The 21,545-nt window shown below is 38.7% G+C and overlaps 1 protein-coding gene across 3 annotated transcripts in view; it reads left to right on the forward strand.

The window, feature by feature from the left end:
• The first annotated feature begins 980 nt into the window (after positions 1 to 980).
• The window catches only part of MUSK (muscle associated receptor tyrosine kinase), an 86,874-nt gene continuing 66,309 nt past the window's right edge, over positions 981 to 21,545 (forward strand). For all 3 annotated transcript variants that reach the window (XM_040631697.1, XM_040631698.1, XM_040631699.1), the window contains exons 1-5: positions 981 to 1,059; positions 10,050 to 10,176; positions 14,650 to 14,801; positions 19,415 to 19,542; positions 20,768 to 20,909. In XM_040631697.1, coding sequence (XP_040487631.1) covers positions 981 to 1,059; positions 10,050 to 10,176; positions 14,650 to 14,801; positions 19,415 to 19,542; positions 20,768 to 20,909 — 628 coding nt within the window. The remainder of the gene's footprint in view (positions 1,060 to 10,049; positions 10,177 to 14,649; positions 14,802 to 19,414; positions 19,543 to 20,767; positions 20,910 to 21,545) is intronic.

Consider the following 21,545-nt stretch of genomic DNA (forward strand, 5'->3'; position numbering starts at 1 on the left):
TAGATACGTGCATGCCCAGAGGAGGCAAACCCAATGCAACTTTGGGAAGATATGGGACTTTGGGTCTGGAACGGCTCTCAGGAGGGACGATGATCAAGCTGAGATGTTAGCTAGGTGCGGAGAAGAGGAAAGCTTTCCAGGCGGTCAGAACAGCATGAGCAACTCATGGAGGGAAGAAAGCTGTACGCAGGAATTTATGGCAGGTTGCTAAATATTAAAATAGAGGCTGGGATTGCAACAGATGAGGCTAGTGAGATAGGCAGGGTCCCGCAAGGCCTCCCTTGTCATCGTAGAGAGGTTGGAATAGGTTTTTACGCGGCGAGAAGCCACAGAAGGCTTTGGAGCAGGACAGCCCATCTGAGAAGAGACTAGAGGATGATAAGACACAGGTGAGAACAGACCGACGCTATCGCCATCACTCAGAGAAAGCGAATGTCTGGAAAGGAGATTGGGATAGTGTTATACTAGTTGGAATCAATGGAGGGGAAGAAATCCAGGAATATGGCGTCGGTACCATCTGTAGGAATTGGTAATGGGCTGGAAGTAGGAGGTGGGGTGAGAGATGGGGAGGAGCCTGGTTAGATACACCCAGGGTTCTGGCGTGAGTGCGGAGAGGTGGTGAACTGAATCAGATCAGGAAACCTATACCTCAGGGAATACGGTGATGGTTGCAAAGGCATCTGGTATTGTCCTTCTGCCACTGTCTTAAAAGGGATTCTAAAGGGATTTTCTTTCCCTTGTTCCTCCAGCACTACACTTGCATTACTGGCCTAAGTGGATACTCACCAGCTGGCCATGTCCATCACTACAGCCAAGTCTGAGAATTCCTGATTATACTTAGAGCCTGTGGAGCTGCTGACACAAACAGTCATTAGCAGACGACCCTTTTGTAACCAACTATGCTTTAAAATGTAAACTGTGGGGGCATTTTCCTTGCATTGTCCAGAAGGAACTTTCTCCTGCCTGAGCCTGGATTAACCATGAGAGAGTTCGTCAACATTCCACTGGTACATATTCTTACTTTGGTTGCCTTCAGCGGGACTGAGAAACTTCCAAAAGGTTTGTTTCAGGAATCTTGTCTTCTTGTTGCCTTGTCATAGTTCTAGAGTGTGTGTGTGTGTGTGTGTGTGTGTGTGTGTGTGTGTGTGTGTTCTGATCGTGACCGAGTCATATGATGGTGGGCTTGGGTGTTACTTGGTGAAGTAGGGGTGCAGTGTACAGAGAGGGAGAAAACTATATAAATAAGCAGTGGATTGATGGTCTCATTTCTACTGGCATCCATCCCCCTGCTTAAGTTCAGCAATAAAAAATTTAGCCACACAGTGAATGTGGAGCCCTCACTTGTAGGGAAACATCAGCAGGTAGACTGCAAGTTATCAAGGTCCGTTTTGTTTATGTGTGTGTCAAACTTCAGGGTGGTCTAAATGGATAATGAAAACCTTTTCACGTTAGGTTTGCCAGGAATATAATCAACCCTACTCCCAGATGTCCAGACTGTTTGTTTCTGAACAAAAATTATTTCCATTTTCAGTTTCAGTTTTGCAAAATTCTTAGTAAATATTTTAGTTCCTAAAAATTGGAATTAGAGAGAGACTCACACAATTTGCCTATATAATAAAAGCCTGAAGACAATGAGTTCTCACTAACTTTGAGGTTGGAGGTATGATTTGGCTTGGCAAGAGAGTGTGAGAGTTTTTTTTCAGAGTCTTTGGAATGTACCGGAAATAACACCACCTCAGGGAAAGGAAAGCAACTTAAGAAACTGACAGACACCTGTTGCAGTAGCAAGAATATCCACAGTGATATGGTTTTTGGCCAGTGTATTATGAAACTGAGGCTAATGTATTTCAAATCAGGAAGAAAGACAGGAAAATATGTGACTTGCAAAGTGACTGAGGGCTTCGTTGAAATTCTTTTGAAGACACAAGTAAGATTGAATGATATCGGTTAAAGAGTTTTCAGACTAACTGTATTACAGTAAAAAGAGTTTTGTGTTTTATGATACTCTCAATTACTTATGTTCCCTTTACGTTATTTTCCCAAAGAACTGAACACGTTTGTATTGTATAGATAAGTGAAGGCAGCGTCTGTATGCAGATGGGAAATGTAGCTTTAGATTCTGTGGTTCGCTAGAATTTCAGGAGCCACAAGGGCAAGACTGCTAATGAGATACAGCTTTCCTCACAAACAATCTGATTTCGTAGATTTGTGTTGTTTTGTTTTCCTTTTCTATCTTACACGAGCAGAAAGGTATCTTTAGATGTATTTAAACATTTAATCACCAACTAATATTGCAGGGTATCTCCAGATAAGGAAGAATCTAGATCTTTTCAAACAGCTAATAATAGACAGAAAGACTTAACATTGGCTTCAGATTATTTTAATACTTCCTGATCATACGACGGATGTCCGGTAAGGTAGCACCTGAATGTTCACACTTACGGACTGTGCTAAGTCTTATTTGCACTATTCTAAACCACAAAGTTACGTAAAAATGACATGGTTAAACACTAAAATTTGCTAAAATGCAGTCTCATAAGGAGCAAAACAATTGATTTTGATAGTTCATATCAGGATTCGGTGCATTTAAAAAAACCTACCTCTCTATATAAACAACTTCTAATTTATACTCTAGGAAGAACTGATTTATAGTTTCCAGACTTTACAGGTAAAGCCCTTAATTCAAATGCACACTATCTCTATTTTGAAAAATTCAAAATATGGTGATATAAAGATAATTGCCCAGTCTACTGTATTTATGGTAAACTTTAAACTAGTATGAACTTAACACCAACCCTAGCCAAGAATACCAGGCCTAGTAGAACAAACGTCCATTAACTACACATACCTGCTCTGAGAATAAACATTATCACAAAAATATAGTCCTTAAAATTTTAAATGTCCGAGTTCATGGAATATACTGGCACAAAACCACAAAAATGTGCTATTATTTTAATACTACGAAAAGTAATAAAGATGTTCCACACACACTATCTCATACTTATTTTCTCTATTCTTGATAGAGAATAAAAAGAGCTTTTTAGGTGGATACCTTTGTCTTAAGTCCTTTATCACGAATGAATCAAGGAATCTTCACAATAATGTGTTACCAAATAGACTGACAGATCTTAAATAGTGCAAGAGTATTTAGTGGATTCTTTCCTAACAGTCCATATACCATTTCCTCAATAAAATTAATAACAGATTTTGTGGAATTAATAGTTTAGTTTTAATTTTAGCTTGAGATTCCCAATGTTCAAAGACAAGGGGAAAAGTCACTCGTTCTGAATCTTTCCGACTAGTGATACTTTCAATGATGAGCTCAATACTGTAACCCCCAAGTAGGAGAAATTTACAAACCTTCATATATGAAAGTAACCAATGTTTCACTGAATACTCACCTTAACTACATACTTCAATAATATTTAGTGCTTTATCAGGGAATATTAAGTGTGCGGTGGGATTTAAAGTCTGTAGGAGTACAGGAGTTCATGTAAGCAGCACGAAGTTTGTTTAATACGCACAAAAGAACTCCTGTCCAAACTCCACTTTTTAAATTACCCCATTTACTCCCACACCTAGAAGTTTCTGAGTCTAAGTGATTTATCTTCAGATATATTTGAGTAACTTCCTCTTCTAAATCGTATATATACAAAGATAGGATTCACAGATTCAACATATGACTAAGTCAGGACAGGCACAGCTGTCATTGAAATCCAGGACACCAAGTCCTGGACGAATATTGACGTGCATTGAAAAAGCAACTCATTGCGTATTTGGGGAAACACAGTTGCTTTAAATATTACTGACCTTAAAGAACAGGAAGAAAGAGCAGAAATGTCAAGATTTCTGCCACATTTCCAGAGTAGTAGGCAACTTCTCAGTGAAACAGGACTTGAGGTCATGGGAGAACAGGACAAGTGAGGGGTGAGTACAGGACCCGAAGGATGTGGCCCCACTCAGGAAAGTGAGTGAAGGAGTAGACCAGAGAATGCAGAAGAACTACATGGGCCAAGCTGAGGACCTAACTGGGCTTGGGGACTGAGCCTCTGTCGTGGCCTTCATTTGCACCACTGTTTCACTTCATCTAACAATACTATATGCACATAGGAGCAGCGAGGACAGCTGGTTGGATTATTTCAAGGTTGGTGCTCCCCAGGGTCAGTGCAGCTAAAGGCCTAGAGAGTAAGGGAGCTGCGATTATATGGCAACATACCGTGCAGTCTAGGCTGAACAACGAAGGCAGTGAAGTGAGGACATTTAAGGCCTGGAAGAGAACGTTAAGATGAAGTTCCTTTTCCTAGTCTCCGATGTCTTTCTGTGTGTCTTTAGAGACAGCACAGAGTCTCTGTGAGCCTGTTTCCTTGTAAAATGAAGACGTGCATAGTAGTGCTCAACATATAACGTCATATACTATGCTAAGGACTGTCCATGATGGGGGAAATGTTCACTCTTGGGGAACATGCACATTTTAGATGGGTCCCTGTGAGACCATGTCTTAACGCAAGTGAATTCCCCCAGGAGAGGCAATTTCAGATACTCTAACAGGCTGAGCCAGAACTCCCACTGGCCTATGCCCAGTACCATTCCTGAAGGCAAGGCCCAAAAGTGTGTTCTGTGACAAAGAATGAATGATACAACATTAATAAGTGACTGAGATTATTGATGAAGTTTACAAACTCCAAAGGCATCATCATAAAAAATAACTTGCATTTTGTTATATCACCAGTAGAATAAATGTGTCAGTTTCTAAGATAAGCCAAATGATGAGCAATACTGAATATCCTCTTTCTTTGGGGAATCTGAAAATTTTCCAGTGCCTAAAGTGTTTTCTCATACTGAAAAAACAATACTGTATTCATGATGTTAGGAAAAAAAAAACATGAATATATCCCAAGTCTGAGCATTTCTAATTTTACCAAAACAGAAAGGAGCAAATACACCTGGCTTCTTGGTTTACGCAATCATCTGGTCGTGCTAATCAACAGCTATTCAACCAGAAGCTGGTATGGCGATGGCCATGTGGTCGAGCCCATAAAAGGGTATGTCACGTCCTTCTCATCAAGAAGCAGCTAGGTTCCAAGTTAAGCTACTCTTTGGGTACAGGAAAGTGTTGTGCTCATTTTCATGCATTTGTTATTCATGTGGTCCTTGGATTGAGGGAAGAAATAGTGCCCTAGTTTAAACAGACTCCGGCTGAGATGAAAGCTGGATAAGAGAATGAAAGTAAACAGGAGACAGTCTGCTGAGTCAACAAATATCATTAAATACAACGATGTGATTTTGTTTGTAATGATTTGAAAGTGGATTTGTTTGGATAACTTTGAAAGATGGGCAAAGTGAACTTAGCCAACTATATCCTGCCTATATAAATTGATATTAATGTAAATCTTATTTTTCCTCTGTCTGTGAATAGTATTATGCTGACAACGTAGAATAGCTTAGAGTTAAAAGATAGGAACTTTAAACCAACCTTCACCTTGAAGTTCAGCTCTATCACTTCCTACTTTCATTATGTTTAGACAAGTTACTTAGGCATTCTTGGCCCCCATTCCTCATCTGTGAATGAGAATAATAATAGTATCTCCCTTCATGTTTGTTGTGATATATGAGATAATGAATGGAAAGTGTAATGCATGGCCCATGGTAGGTTCTTAATTTTGGATGCTAAAATTATTAAAAAAACAGAGTCAAACATGACCCAAGACTACCATGCCACTGTACATGATGGGAAGGTGTTAATATAATAAAGTTCTTCATAAAACCTCATGTATGTCTCCATAAATGTCAAGACATTGTAACATTTACTTCCTTGATCTTAACTGACCTCAACAGTTTGTAAAAATATTAATAGTATGTCTATTACCTCTGTCACTTTGGAAGTATCAAGTGAGAAGTAACTAATGAATCAAGTTTATTTTCTTACGATACATGGCCATGAAGAATGATTTTGAAAATACAAAATATAGAAAAGCTTTAATAGAAAAAAATCATCCCGACTTCAAGACCGTTAACGTGTTGGTATATTTTCTTCCATTTTTTCTATGTATCATAAAACTTGTTTACGCAGTTCCGCTACCTGCCACTTCTACTCACCACGAATGCGTGAGCATATTCTATGCTATCTATACTCTTCAAAATGCCATTTGCGGTGACTGTGTAAACAATATCCTGTTTAGGCAAGAGTTGCTGATATATGTTTAATATCCACCTCTCTGAGATGAAAAGAAAGGCCCTCGTTTGTTGCATTTGTTGATTTCCGTAGTGTAAATACTCTGACCACAATCGATTTCAAGCCAATGACAAATACTGAACTGGGAAGAGATGTGCAGTAGCATATGCCTTTACATACTGTGTCTACTGCACTTACATTGAATGAAACTACCTCAAGAGCATAGGTAATAGTACAATGTAGTAAAATAATTAGGAAGTGATCCATTTTGAGTATTATTACTTTGGTTTTGACATGATTTATTTAATTATAATTTTTTTTTTAATTTTAATTTGTTAACTTGAGTAGAGTTGACACAAAATGTTAACATTAGTTTCAGGTGTACAACAGAGTGATTCACCTTCTCTCTATGTTATGCTCTGCTCACCACAAGCGTAGCCACCCTCTCTCACCTAAATTTATATGATTTAGTTTTTAATAATGGCTCTATTTAACAATTGTGTCACAAAATTCTGGAAAAATTAACACTTGGCTCTATCTAGCAAGCCAGTACCAGCCAGCTCCCGCAGAGCACAGCTAGAAGGCAAAACTGGGTGCCAGAACTTTCTTCCACTTCAGCACAATTAGTACAATTTACTACAATTAATCTGTTTTGTACAGTGAAGGTCATCTATGTGCCTTTCCATCTTCAGATTATTTCCTTGGGAGAGATTCCCAGAAGTAAATATTAATGGTAAATTTGCAAGTCATCCAGAGACCAGGACAACAACTGAATTGTTCAAGCTTCTACTTCTAAATTACCAAATCAAATAACACACAGTGTTCCATATGGGCAAAGGACAATTTTAAATGCTTCACATATATTCATTTAATGAATCCTCCTGACAAGCCTCTGTGGTGGTTTTATTATCATCTCCATCTATTCTCTTTCTACCTTTAAAAAAAATGGCTTTTATAAAGGCCTCAGACATACAGTTCATTTAAACATCACATCAGTCAATGTGCTAACCCTGGGGATGGAAAAAGGTCTAAGACATTGTCCCTGGCCCCAAATCTCAAGGTTTTTATAATTGAGTATGGGACAAAGACATAAACAGATCATTTTAATAGCATCTGTGTGACAAGTGCTGTAAGGGTGACATTTGCAGGATGACCTAAGGTTAAGGAAAAGGCCATTTGGCTCTGTCTAGCAAGTCTGGGAAATTGGGAGAAGATGCTGCTTGAACTGGATCTTAAGAAAAGAACAACGTTAAGGAGGAAGATGTGAGCCTCGTGGGACACTTGTAAGCACCATGTTCCCTTACTCTCGGCCCATGAGTTTGTCTCTGAGTTTACTGAAAAAAGAAGGTCTAGATAGTGGATGCATGTTTAATGGCCAATGTGCCAGTTTGTTCCAGGTGTTTCTTTTTTTTTTTTTAAGCCTTGCATTCTTATTTTTTTATATAATTTTTATTTTGTTATATTAGTCACCATACAGTACATCCCCAGTTTTTGATGTAATGTTCCATGACTCATTATTTGCGTATAACACCCAGTGCGCCATGCTGTTCCAGGTGTTTCATGAGGCTATCACCCCCTACCCTGCATCTAAAATACTGTTCATACCACTTACTTGGTTGTCATGTGTACCTTGCATTTTAACTAAAATGACCATATAACTTATTGTCCAAAATCAGGCACTTTTGGAGGACAGGGGGCACCATTAATAATTGTGCCAGGAGGGGAGCCTGGGTGGCTCAGTTGTTAAGCGTCTGCCTTCGGCTCAGGGCGTCATCCCAGAGTCCTGGGATCGAGCCCCACGTCGGGCTCCGCTGGGAGCCTGCTTCTTCCTCTCCCACTCCCCCTGCTTGTGTTCCCTCTCTCGCTGGCTGTCTCTCTCTCTGTCAAATAAATAAATAAAATCTTTAAAAAAAAATAAACAATTGTGCCAGGAGAGCGGGCATAACTATTACAGCTGATCGTTTATTATCTAGATTGTGGCAGAGATGGGTTTTACACATCTTTTTGCTTCTAGTGAACCTGGTGCTTGCTACATGGAAAACAGTAAATAAATCTCTTATTAAATAATAATAATGATAACAAACTGGTAGTGATGATAATTATTTTAAGTAAAATTATGCAACGGGGTAGATTTCCAGACTCACCCAAATACAGGTGTTGGCACTTTGCCACACCATCCAGCCCTTCAGATGCCCAGGACCCCACCCCGTTTGCTTCGGTGGATTCATAGGTTTCCTTAAGGATTCAAGAGGGGTGAATCCCGCTCCCAACCTGCTCTCATCCTTCTTAACTTCTTTGTCTTCCTAACTCTTATAATCCAGGTGACCCTCATTTCACAGGGGAACAGAAGGAGGGAAAGGACCATGTTACAGCCTCTCTTTCTGTTTTCTTTCTTTTTGTGGAACACACACACACACACACACACGCACACAAAATAACACAAAACCAAAACCAAAACCAGCTTTGGGATATAACTCAAATACCACTCACCTTACCCATTTAAAGTATACAATTCACAGAGTTGTGCACTTATCATCAAAATCAAGTTTAGAACATTTTCATTACACCTAAAAGAAATCCTGTGTCCTTTAGCCACCGATCACCCTCAATCCCTCCATCCTCTCCCCCAGTCCTAGGTAGTCACTCATGCATTTTCTGACTACAGAATGGCCCATCTGGACATTTCATATACATGGAATCCTACAGTACGTTGTTCTTATGACTGGCTTCTTTCACTTAGCTTATTTTTCCAAGGTTCATCCATGTTGTGGTATATATTGGTATTTCATTCTTTTTTTTTTTTTTGGCAAATAATTTTCCATTGTATGGATATGCCCATTTTGTTGAGCTGTTAATCTGTTGATAGACACTTGGTTTGCTTCCACCTTTTGGCTACTGTGAATAACACTGCTATGAACACAGTTGTATAAATATGAGTCTCTGCTTTCAATACTTTTGGGTATAGACCCAGAAGTGGACCTGCCAGGTCATATAGTAATCCTAGGCTTAATTTTTTGAGGAGCCACCATCCTGTTTTCCACAGCAGCTGCACCATTTTACGTTCCCGCTAGCAATGCACAAGGGTTCTAATTTTTCCACCTCCTCGCCCAGATTTGCTGTGGATGTGAAGTGGTATCTAACTGTGATTTTTGTTCGCATTTCCTTAATGGCTAATGGTATCCAGCATCTTTTCACATGCTGTGTCTCCAACATAAATGAAATTTATACAAATTCTTTGAAGAAATGTCTATGCGGATCTTTGCCCATTTTTTATTTGGGTATTTTGTCTTTTTACGTATTGAGTCTTTTTCTAATCTACTCACGCAAATATGAATTCTTTGTAAATCTGATGAAGCTTGAGCTTTAAAATCATTTGTTTGCAGGAGTGCCCTTCTAAAACCCTCAGTGGGCTCTAGCAATGTGTTCGTATGAACACATATTATTATGAAATCTAGAAAAAAATTGTTTTTAAACAATTGTTAAGACCTCTTTTCATTCTGATTCCCTTTAGTCATACTTCCCTTCAAGCTGATTTGTCTTGGGTGGCCACAGATATTTTGTATGTCTAATTTTATATTTTTTTCCTCAAGGTGTGTACCCAAATTACATAACTTTGGGCTTCACAAACCATGGATCTGCCCCTACTTATATAAAATAAATTCTTTCCCACTCTCCTGAGAGCCTTCTCTTTTGATTCTCAAATGCCTAGTTTAAAGTAGAAACAAAATACTCTACGTAAGATCTTCCTTCCTTTTGGCAACTTTCTACTATGGGTAAATATAATTCTCATTCAGGTAGTTGTTGCCTCTGACTGCTCACAGAGGATTAGTAAACAGTATTCTAGAATGTTCTCATCTGCCGTCTCCTCTCCTTGTAGCTCCTGTCATCACTACTCCTCTGGAAACAGTAGATGCCTTAGTTGAAGAAGTGGCTACTTTCATGTGTGCAGTGGAATCCTATCCCCAGCCCGAAATTTCCTGGACCAGAAATAAAATTCTCATTAAGTACGTATTCTGCCTTCTTCTGGTAAGAATGCCCACTGCTGCCTTGCAATTTAACTTTGTCATAAATGGAATCACAGCTCTTGGTAGTACAAAAGCTCCCCTTCAAGAATATGAAAAATGCAAATGTCCTCATTTTATAAATGTAAGATCCGAACATCAGTGAGGTTAAGAGAATTGCCCAAAGCAAAACAGAGATTTCATTGACATGGGGACATCTGGGCTATTTGCAGGACCCTGTTAGGAAACACCATGGCATCCTAGGTCTGGGAGCACAGAGCACATGTTTCAGGACATGCTGGGGAATTAACAGGGACCAGACTTATCTCCTCTACTTCTACTATCCCTATAAAATAAAGCATATGTTGTCTAGGAACCTGACCTCTAGGTCACCGTAACTTTTTCTTTTGAAAGTCAGAAGGGGCTCCTGATATATAATGAGGCAGCCTCTCCAACAGATAAAATTCCCACTTGACATGAAAAGGTCATGCTATCTTTTCCTCATTTACAATAGTTATCTGATCAAAAACACTCTAAAAAAAATCTGTAAGGAAGGGAACCACTGGCTTCCCAGCAGGCAATATAACTTTGCACTAGGGCCAGAGTGCTTACGCTGGTATCCATAGACGGAGGTCCATGAACTTGCATGAGGAAAAATTATGTCTTTATTTGCACTAAACCCTAATGAAATTAAGTGTTTCCTTCTATGATACATGTTGTAATGTGGGAAAGAACCCTGTGCTGTTATCGCCTTCTGGTTGTCTCCCAAGCAAGCTATTTCAAAAGTCCTGGAAGAGGAAGCCTCAAAATAAGATGCCTGAAATACAGTTGATCAAATCCATGTAAAATACGTAGACAGAGACAAGGGGAAAGAAATGCGATAAGTTAATGTACTTAGGAACCTTGGTTCACTCAGTGTTTCTATGTCCAGTCTCTCTTGTGCCTCAGACTTCCCCATGGCAGTGTTCTTACAAGGACCAGCGTGGAGGCTGAGCCCACAGGCGGAAGACACCTGAAGCTACTAACATATCCTTGCTCCGTTGGAGAGACACAAGCACACCTGGCCATGACTCTAGCTTGCCAATGAGCCTGCTGAAGAGCCATGGATTTTAAGTGTGTTTCTTGGGTAGAGTGCATGGGACCATAAAGGGACCACATATTTATTTTTTGAGAGAAAGAGAAGAAGCGAGAGAGCAGGGAGGGGAAGAGGGAGGGAGAGAATCTAAAGCAGGCTCCATGCCCAGTGCTCGGAGCCTGACATGGCACTCAGTCCCACAACCCTAGATTGTGACCTGAGCTGAAATCAAGAATCAGACACCCAACTGACTAAGCCACCAGGTGCCCCAAGGGACCACATTTTATGTCACCAATGGGTGCTTGATTTAGGGGTGACAGAGCTGTTGGTCTAGAGGGGCATGATTATAAACTTGTCTTTCCATCCCTTTCTACTTGAAGCCATACTCTTCTTTGTTCCATCATATTTTCTATCTATTCCATCAATCTTTGGCAGGTTGCTATTTTACTTACTGCCTATACTCAACACACCTTATCAGCTCTCCCTGTGTTTCACAACTCACTCTCCTGTCTCTCTCTAACATGAGTCATTGTGCCATTATCTCCTAAGCTATTAGCTTTGCGATTTATATGCTTCACATTTTCATGAGTTTTATCTGTTATTTATGTCTTTGTCTTCTATAGTAAAATAAATAAAATAATGTCTTTAAATAATACAGAAAAACCTCATTGTAAATATGGATCATGAATCACAGTGGTCGTAAAAGAATCTGTGAAGTTATCACAGAAGTTAGATAGATTTGCACTACATTATAGCTGTTGCATATATCTTGACATATTTATATTCTTCCCTACTTTGAAATTATAATAGTTGTTAGGTAGTCAACATTCAGTATTTAAAGGTCGATATTCAAACACTACTCTCCCCACCACGGCCCTCCAACTTGTCTGGGAAGGAAGTTTGATGCCTGTGTCACAAATAGCTTTAAAAAATATGGCACTGTGATCCTCTCGTGTTTCTCTCTCAACATAATGAGATGGAGAAATGGACAATGAAAGAGTTTTTTTAATTACACAAAGAAAATCAGCATTATAATATATATATTATATTTATGCATATATATTTATTTATATGTAAATAAATATAAGCTCATGCCCACTTGGCTTGTAATACTATGAATAAAATCACTTAATACATTTGAATCTTCCCTTGATTATAAGGCAAAAATGTTACCAATAAAAAAGAAGTAAATGGAGCTATAGGTTTGAATAGTTAGTTGTTAGTCAAAGAATCTGTAAAATAGGAAGAAACTACATTTTGAAAGTATATTCGATGCCCTTTGAGGAATAATGAATACCTGGACATGGAAGAAACCTGACAAGCACTACCTCAGCCAGGTGATCAAGGTCAATATCAACTGTGGGAAATGACATTGATAGCATACCCTCGTTACGACGTGATATGGCACTCTGCTTTTGTGAACTTCCTCCCAAAAGCCACAAACCCAGATTTATCGTGATAAAAACATAAGGCAAAGTCCAGTAGAGGGGCATCCTACAAAATACTTGATAAGTAGTCCTCAAAACGGTCAAGGTCATCAAAAACAAGGAAAGTCTTAGAAACTGTTGCAGTCAAAAAGAGCCTAAGGAGATATGACAAATAAATGTAATCTGGTGTCCTGGATGAGATCATGCAACAGACAGAGACATTAGGTAAAAACTAAACAAACCTGAATAAACTAAGACTTACAGAAACTAGTTAATACTGTATCAATATTGGTTCATTAATTGTAACAAATGTGCCACACTAATCAAAGATGTTCACCATAGAGGAGACTCATGAGGGAGGTATACAGAAAGTACTATCTTTTCAATTTTTCTATAAATCTAAAACTGTTCTAAAAAATTCTATTTTAAAAATTATAAATACTTGAGTGTTCCTCACAATCCACAAGGAATTTACTCTAATTAAGCAACAATGATGCAACAGCTTATAAATCTTGAACACTTTGTATTTCACAGAGTGGCTAGACTCTTGGTCCACAAGCACACCTGTAAAATATTCCAATGTTCATATTTTTCCATGAACACTTACGCATAGCAAAACAAAATCAGCAAAATTACATGAGAGGGAGTATCATGGCTTGCCACAATTATTTATTGTGAGTTAGTGAACTACCCAGTGATTACATTATCCTCAGTCACATTAGACCAAAGTTGACTACACGTCTTTTGGTTCCTCTTCAGGATGACAGTCACCTGTTGAGAGTAGAATATCAAGAATCCATTTCTTTCCCATTTTTTGTTTTTACATTTGTTCCCTATTTCTACTCTAACGAATGACCAAAAACTTAGTGGCCTAAAATAATATAGATTCATTATCTTACAGTTCTGGGAGTCAGAAGCCTGAAATAGGTCTCTCTGGGCTAAAATCCAGGTGTTGACAGAGCTACATTCTTCCCGGTGGCACCAGAGAAGAATCCGATTTCTTGCCTTTCCCAGCTTCGAGAGGGCTACCTGCCTTCCCTGGCCCCTTCCTCCACTTTCAAAGCCAGCAATTCCACCCCTCTGCCCTCCGCCACCGTCGCAGCTCCTCTCATTCTTCAGCTTCCCTCTACCATCTTTCAAGGACCATCATGATTACACTGGGCCAATGTGCACAAGCCATGATATTCTATTTTAAGACCCTTGGTATCTGTAAAATCCCTTTTGCCACGTAAGGTAACATATTTACGGGTCCTGGGGATTAAGACGTGGATTTTGGGGGGAACATTTTTTCTGCCTAATGTATACATCTTGCATAAAGAATCTTTATTTGGTCATAAAACCCACTTTTATGTTGATGCTTCCCCTCACATTTTTCTGTTTCCCTAATTCCCTTCCCAACAAACAGCATGTAATTTAATGAGATAATGTATGCAAAACATCTATTTTTACAGTTTGAAGCTGTTTTGCTTCTTTATATATTCCAAGGAACTAGAATTATGCTTGGCACTTATCAGGCACTCAACAAATATTTGTTTAATAATGAATGCCCAGTTAATTGTTAGTCACTTCTATAAATATTTAGTTCTTCCCACTGGTCACATTTACATGGTGTGTTCACTCCCTGGCCGCAACTTTCCAGTAACTATGGGGAGAAAACTCATGTATCTTGGTAATTAAATACTTTGCTGAATAAAGTAAACTTTATGTTTGCTCTTATCAACAGATACCACCTTCTGAAAGCATGTTGGAGGGACTCAGTGGTGCTTTGATTACTGGAGCATAGGGAAGATTAGGATGCAATGTTAGCTTTCTATTACCAACTAAGGTTATTCTATTATTCAGAACTCATTCAACTTTCCTTTTGCTTTTAATCTGCTTCCTCCATTGACAAGCCATCTGTTTTGATCAGTTAGTCATAGCCGAAAAACATCACAGAGGAGGTCCTAACCTGCCACTGCTGTCTGTGACCTGCAGGCTCTTTGACACCCGGTACAGCATTCGCGAGAACGGGCAGCTCCTCACCATCCTGAGCGTGGAAGACAGTGACGATGGCATCTACTGTTGCACAGCCAACAACGGCGTGGGGGGCGCCGTGGAGAGCTGCGGGGCTCTTCAAGTGAAGATGAGTGAGTGGGAGAGAGCCTCTGCTCATGATGTTAAAGCTGACTTGGTCCACCCCAAAGCAGGCAGTAAAAAGAGCCTCTCGCACACCTGCAGGCTCAGCAGCCAGCCAAGTTCAAGTTTAAAACACAACCTTGAGGCAGTGAATGCTACACCTTGTATTCCTGTCCTCCACTACAGGCAAGCCCCTTAGTTCTCTAGCCTCTCCTGTTTTCTTGCCTGTCCACAGCGCCTTGTCCACTCCATCTTGCCTTCCACCACCAGGCAACTTCCCTCTAAAATCTTCTCCCTGCACCTTTAAAACAGTTCCAACCAGATGCGCTTTTTATCTCTAATCTCTGCAGACACTTCTACCCTTTTGACTTATTTCAAACTTGATTTTCTTGGATGACTTTTCAAACTTGAGTGGCTTTTCTGTTTCACTGGAGGCTGTTTATTTTTCCCCACTCTTCTTGTCTACAGGGCTAGCAAGGACTCCTAGGCCCCTTTCAAGCCATTACTGCTGTGCAAAATCCTTCCTCTCATGAGGGCGTGTGCCATTCTAGCCATTCCATCCTGTACATCTATTCAAATCACCTACTCACTTCTAGGCACTCCCCTGCACCGGCCCCCCCAACATCTACCAAAGACTTTGATTCCAGACTCATTCTCTTTCTATCCATCCCTACTCCTGCTATCATCTTAAGGGATTTGAACAACTGTAAAACAGCCTCTAGCCATTTCATCCCTACAACTCCTGACCTCCACAAGTCCAATGATACTTGCCTTAACCTTTTATCAGTCAACCCCATCAATGACCTTGTCACCCCCAGGAAATGATCTGTATTTAAAATCGTAAGCTACAGTATGTCATACTCTGAACATGGATGCTTCTATTTCTAGCCCTGTCCCATGAAGAAAACACTTTCCCACCCTCATGATGTGCCTCCAGAGAGAAGGCACAAACTCCATCGTCTCTTTCTCAGCTAAGAACAGAGTCCAGCTCTCACTTCTTTACTCCCACTATGCAGCCATCACCAGCGTGCTCACGTTCTCCTGCCCTTGACTCCTCTGTTCTCCCTTCCACTGACCCCCAATTGGGACCTCCCTCAGTTCTCTCTCCACTTGGCTTTCTCTCCTACCTGGTGTTCTATCATCCAGCACTCTTATCAGCACCCTCAAATCTCATGACCTCCAGTGCTGGGAGCCCTAGCTGCTTGCAGACTGCCCACCTTGTCATAATGTAACCTTTACTTCCTTCCTTTTCTCTGACACCACACTGCTGATGGCAAAGATCACGTCAACATGCTGGTGGGTGCCATACAAATCAGCGGGTCGGTTCCACCCAGGAACTTTATCACAAGTTTTGTTGTTATCTCTGATTGTCATCACTATTTCTTTTATCCTTCATCTTTCTACTTTGTGGTCATCGTTTTGCTGAAGGAAGTCAGTCGCTGCTTCTTTTCAAAGTGTGAGCATGTAATCGTATAAAATCTGAGGATGTATTTTCTGAATCTTTGCATCGCTGGAAGTCTTTACTTTGCCTTTACTCCTGGATAATAATTAGTCTCAGTACAGATGAGAGTTTAAAAAGGCTCTTCCCTTAGCTTTTATTAAATAATTATTCACTTTCATATGCTGCAGCTGAGAAATCTTTTTCTTATCCCTGTAGGTAAGTCTAGTGTTTATCTTTCTTAAAAATTTTAGTATTTTTTCTCTTCATTTCTAGAATTCATAAATTTCTCAAATTCACAAGAATGTTAGGTGTGTTTTATTATTCCTACTCAGTTTTAGGTGGGCCTTTTGAATCTAAAACCAAAGGTTTTTTTTTTTTTCCAAAATGAAATATACTTTTTTCTATTTTTCTTCCTCTTCATTTTATTTCATTCTTAAACATTTAATTAACAAATATTAGATCTCTTTTTCCATTTTTCATGACCCCAATATTTTCTCATCATATTTATTCTATCTTCTTGGAGATTTATTTAACTTTTCTTTCCATATCGTGAACTCAAGTCTTCAATATGACCATTCTACTATTCTGCCCTTATACTGAGTACTTTGATCTTAAAAACCCATATTTTTAATTTCTAGGAATTACTTCTCTGCTCCTTCTTTTTCAGAGCAAACTCTATGTGTTATATGACGCAATATTTGCTCAAGTCTCTGTAACGATATCACTAATGCATTTTTATTATTTTATTTTTTAAAAGTTTTTATTTTATTTTTAACTTGAGAGAGAGAGTATGCGCAGAGGGGAGGGACAGAGAGAGAGGGAGAGGGAGAAGCAGACTCCCCGATGAGTGGGGAGCCCGAAGTGGGGCTCGATCCCAGGACCCTGAGATTATGACCTGAGCCCAAGGCAGATGCTTAACTGACTGAGCCACTCAGTCAGCCCCAACTAGTGCATTAAAAAAAAAAAAATTCTTCCTTTCCTTGCTTTATTTCTGTTTTCTTCATGATAAGATTTGATTTTGTGGTTCTTTTTTTTCCATGTTCATGTTTTTTCTCGAACATCTATTAATCTTTTATGTTTGATCATACCTATAAATGAAGTCCTCGAGTCATTAGAATAGGAATGTAGAGGGGCTAGTGGGACATTGTGGAGAAGCTGGTCTGGGGGTTCTGTAAGTGGGTGGGGTGTACCCACAAGAAAGCTTTCTTCCAGCATGTGGGGCAGTGAGAAAATCAAGTAAGGAAACCGGGATGTTCTCTTTTGCTAAATAACAAAGGCTTGATTCTAAAGACAGAGCACATTTAAGTATTTCACTATTTTTTGGTGCTACCTTTCCTTTGAACATTTCTCATATTCTCTCTGGCACTAAATGTTCTTTATTTTGATTCATCCTTAATCTTCTCTTCTTTTCTCCACCTTCTCCTTAGGAAAGCTCACCCAGTCATGTGGATATACATAGGTTTGGCCATCCCAGTTGCTAACATTTTAGAATACTCCCACACCTCTTGGTAGAGAACTTCTTCCTGAGACCCCCAAGACCCTAGCCTCCATCACTACTCCAGCTACCCTAGGATCTCTCCCAGGAGTCCCCTCCCCCAAGTTCCTTATGGTCCATCAACTAAGGGTTCCATGCTGGCATAGCATGATGCTTCCAGCATCCCACTAACATCATGACCAGCTCAGATGAGCCAGTGCTCATGGCTCCACTCAAAGAGTGTCCCCTTACAGTGGGGAATCCATGACTCAACATCAATGCTTAACTCATTCCCAGTTCACTTTATCTTCAAGTTCCCACAAGAGTTCTCTTCACCTCTCACCCAAAAAAATGACCAAGACATCTATTTCACTGAGAAGATAGGAGTTATTTGCTTTAAACAAAGGTTATCTGCTTAAGACATCTGGCATAGGGATCAGTTCAAAGAACCCAAGGGAAGGAATGGGTAACACTCTCTTGGACTAGGTCACAGGAATATCAACTCTTAAGCTAAGCTTTTGCCAGCAGCCGTATGACAACCCAACTCACAATTGAGGTGCCTGGCCATCATCTAAATGTAGGTGTTCACTGTGGTTGCTGAGGAGAGTTGTGTGCTTTAGATAGCAGGCAAAGTGACAAAGTTGATATTTTCCTATAACACGTTTAAAGCCTGTCTTGTAATTTTGCCATAATCCAAGACCATACCAACTTTAAATGGCAATAAATGCCTAGATTAAACATCAACAGATCATGCAGTCTTTGCAAATATCACTTCCAACCACCACCAACCCCCACATGCACAATTAAAATAGGAGGAAAAAGTCCTTATTTCATGCTTTTCTCCCTCAAAGTAACACACTGATTTTAGCACATGACCTGAAAGAAAATGTATCCATTTCTCAGTAGTCTCTCCTGCAAAGACAGACCTCTGTTTTGTATCTGTAACATGAAATTCCTAAGGAAATAAATGTAGTTGTCATTATTTATGAATGTTTCACGTAGTAAAATAACAGGCTTCCTAAACTTGTCAATTCTTCTATACATTAGATTTAATAACTTCTTCTGAAAGCTTACTATCAGAGAATAAACAGTAGCTGGCATAAACTTTCTTCTGACAGAATTAATGTAAAAGCATTTCACAGAATAGTAAATTACAAAAGTTTGCTTCACAGAGTACAATTACTCTAAATTCTATGACAGAATTTCTCCAATTACTGATATAATAACGTCTAGTTTACTTTCTAGAGAATAAATGTATCTAATTCTTAATCACCAAATTTAAGAGTCAAAGTGAGACTAAAGGGAAAGGGAAAAAATAACTCAGAACCATATGAAAAATATATCAAAAATGTCTCTTAAAATGTTTTCGTGTCTGTTGGTATGAATTAAATAATGTTGAACTGTTATGGTGACAGTTTATTTTAATCCACTTTTCATTAACTATCTTTTAAAGTGAAGAATACTATGACTTCAAACTCCTAATATGTTTCATGAATCTGTGTTTTTCAAATAAGATATGAATAAAAGAAATAACCTAAACTTTGAAAAATGATTTCTGTCTGATATCCACTCAAAACCTGTCTTAGCATTTGGTAAATCCTATAATGTAATAAATTATTCTTAAAGTAGATATTTAGACTTAAATAGAAAAGAGAAAGTTTAATGCAGCCATATTGCCTTTTTAATTTTGAATTTTTGTTTCCCTTTAGAGCCGAAAATAACTCGTCCTCCCATAAATGTAAAAATAATAGAAGGATTAAAGGCAGTTCTACCATGTACCACAATGGGCAATCCCAAACCATCAGTGTCATGGATTAAAGGGGACAGTGCTCTCAGGGTAAGTGATTATTATGAAAACATGTCTATACAACTTGTTTTCAAATACAACAAATCTTTGCAAAGTCAGTTACATGGTTACAAATTTCTAGTATAAAATTGTTCCCATATATAACATTTTAACCAAACTTATATTTTCCTGTTCCCGTACACACAAACTATAAGGCATTCCAGTTGGAGTTGGCTAGGGAAAAAAAGAGTTGGGGGCCAGTAGTTCTTTACAGGGATGAAAAAGGAAGCAAAGCAAAGCTAGAGTGTTTCTTTGTTGATTGGTCAGTTAGTTGAATCATTTTATTTTTTGACATTGAATCTTTGGGACAGAGGAGATAAAAAAACATGAAACTAAAATCCAGGTCTTAGACCCGACAAACGGGTTCTGGGAGGTAAGTGAGAAAGGAGGTTTGGAAGAAAAGGAGTGAGAACCTCGAGTGACGTTAGAGCACGGACATCAAGACTGGTTAACTAACTCCCTGGCAAATACCTCAGTCACAGAGCAGTCAAATTAAAAATCTATTATGTATATGCTTATTTTGTATTGCTTTTGTATCTCATACCTACACTTACTGGTAAATGATTACACTGCATCACCGTTGCCATCTACTAACTATGAACTCAGTGAGGTTTTTCATCTTACTATGCTCAGAATATTTCACAGAGAATACGCAGGTGTTGATATATGTCAATTAATTGAAATGAAGTATAATGGTAAATTGTTTACGATAATCTATAGAATTTCTGACTTTCCTTTTGTTACAAATATTGGTGGATTTCCTACAATAAAAACATAAGAATTTTTGTATGATACTGAGTTTAGAGTCCCCAAAGGGAAGATAACTTTGATGTTTTAACTTCTAAGACGAGTTTTTATATTATTTGTAGAATTTTCCAATTTTTCAAAAGACATATATTCCTCTAAGGATACCATACAGAGTGTTTTGAATCAAACAGACTTGGGTGTGACTTTTAGGAAATCAAATAAGCCTTTGGTGTCCCCATGTGATGAAAGAAAATGAAAATAAACTATATCTTACAGAATTGTTAAAATTAATTTAGGTAATCTTATATTGTCCCATTTAATATTGTATGTTATACAAAATAAATGCCAAATAAATGTTCAAATGATATTTTTGATGATAGCAGCGATGATGATGATCTGATGAAGTAAGGCAAATGATTTCTTAATAAAGCCATGGAAGTTTTAAAATTCGTGTCCCTATCCCTGGCAGGAAAATTCCCGCATTGCAGTTCTTGAATCTGGGAGTTTAAGGATTCATAATGTGCAAAAGGAAGATGCAGGACATTATCGATGTGTGGCAAAAAACAGCCTCGGGACGGCATATTCCAAATTGGTGAAGCTGGAAGTTGAGGGTAAGGAGTTGCATTCCTTCCCATTATGGTGCTTTTGGAAGGGCCTCACGTTCTACTGTGAAGGCTGGACACTAGCTTGCAAAGGTAGAGATGTAGGTAGACCAGTTCCCTCAACTATTCCAGATACTAAAGCATAAGGTCAAAACTCTGAAAAGAAAAAGTGAAAAGAGAAAGAAGTGTTTGCTAGTATAACAGGTCATATTCCATCTATTGCCCACAATCACTGATAATTTTTACCAAAACAGACTAAATTCACTAAAATACTAAAACAGTAGGACGCCAGCTCAGAACTTCTGTTTGGCTTAGACAATTCTCCCTTGTTATATATTTGAAAACTCTTATTTTATTTTTTTCAGAAATATAGACATGACTTTTAAAAAGATCAAAAGAAAAAAAGTAACTTTTTTCAGATTGTATTCTGTCACAAAGGGTTGAGAAAAATAAAATATTGACTCAAAATGTATACCTAAAAATATTCTTAGTTCTGTGAGTATTTTTCATTTTTAAAAATCTCCTTTTAAAGCCAACCAATTCAGCAACTAGTTGTAAAGGTCTTCACTGAGAAATCAGAATCCAGATAGGGCTAGGTATTCTACCCATTTGATTGTTAGATCCTTCCTGACCTAAAATTACATC

The sequence above is a fragment of the Ursus maritimus genome, unplaced genomic scaffold (assembly GCF_017311325.1).
Source record: "Ursus maritimus isolate PB19 unplaced genomic scaffold, ASM1731132v1 scaffold_17, whole genome shotgun sequence".
NCBI classification, from domain to species: domain Eukaryota; kingdom Metazoa; phylum Chordata; class Mammalia; order Carnivora; family Ursidae; genus Ursus; species Ursus maritimus.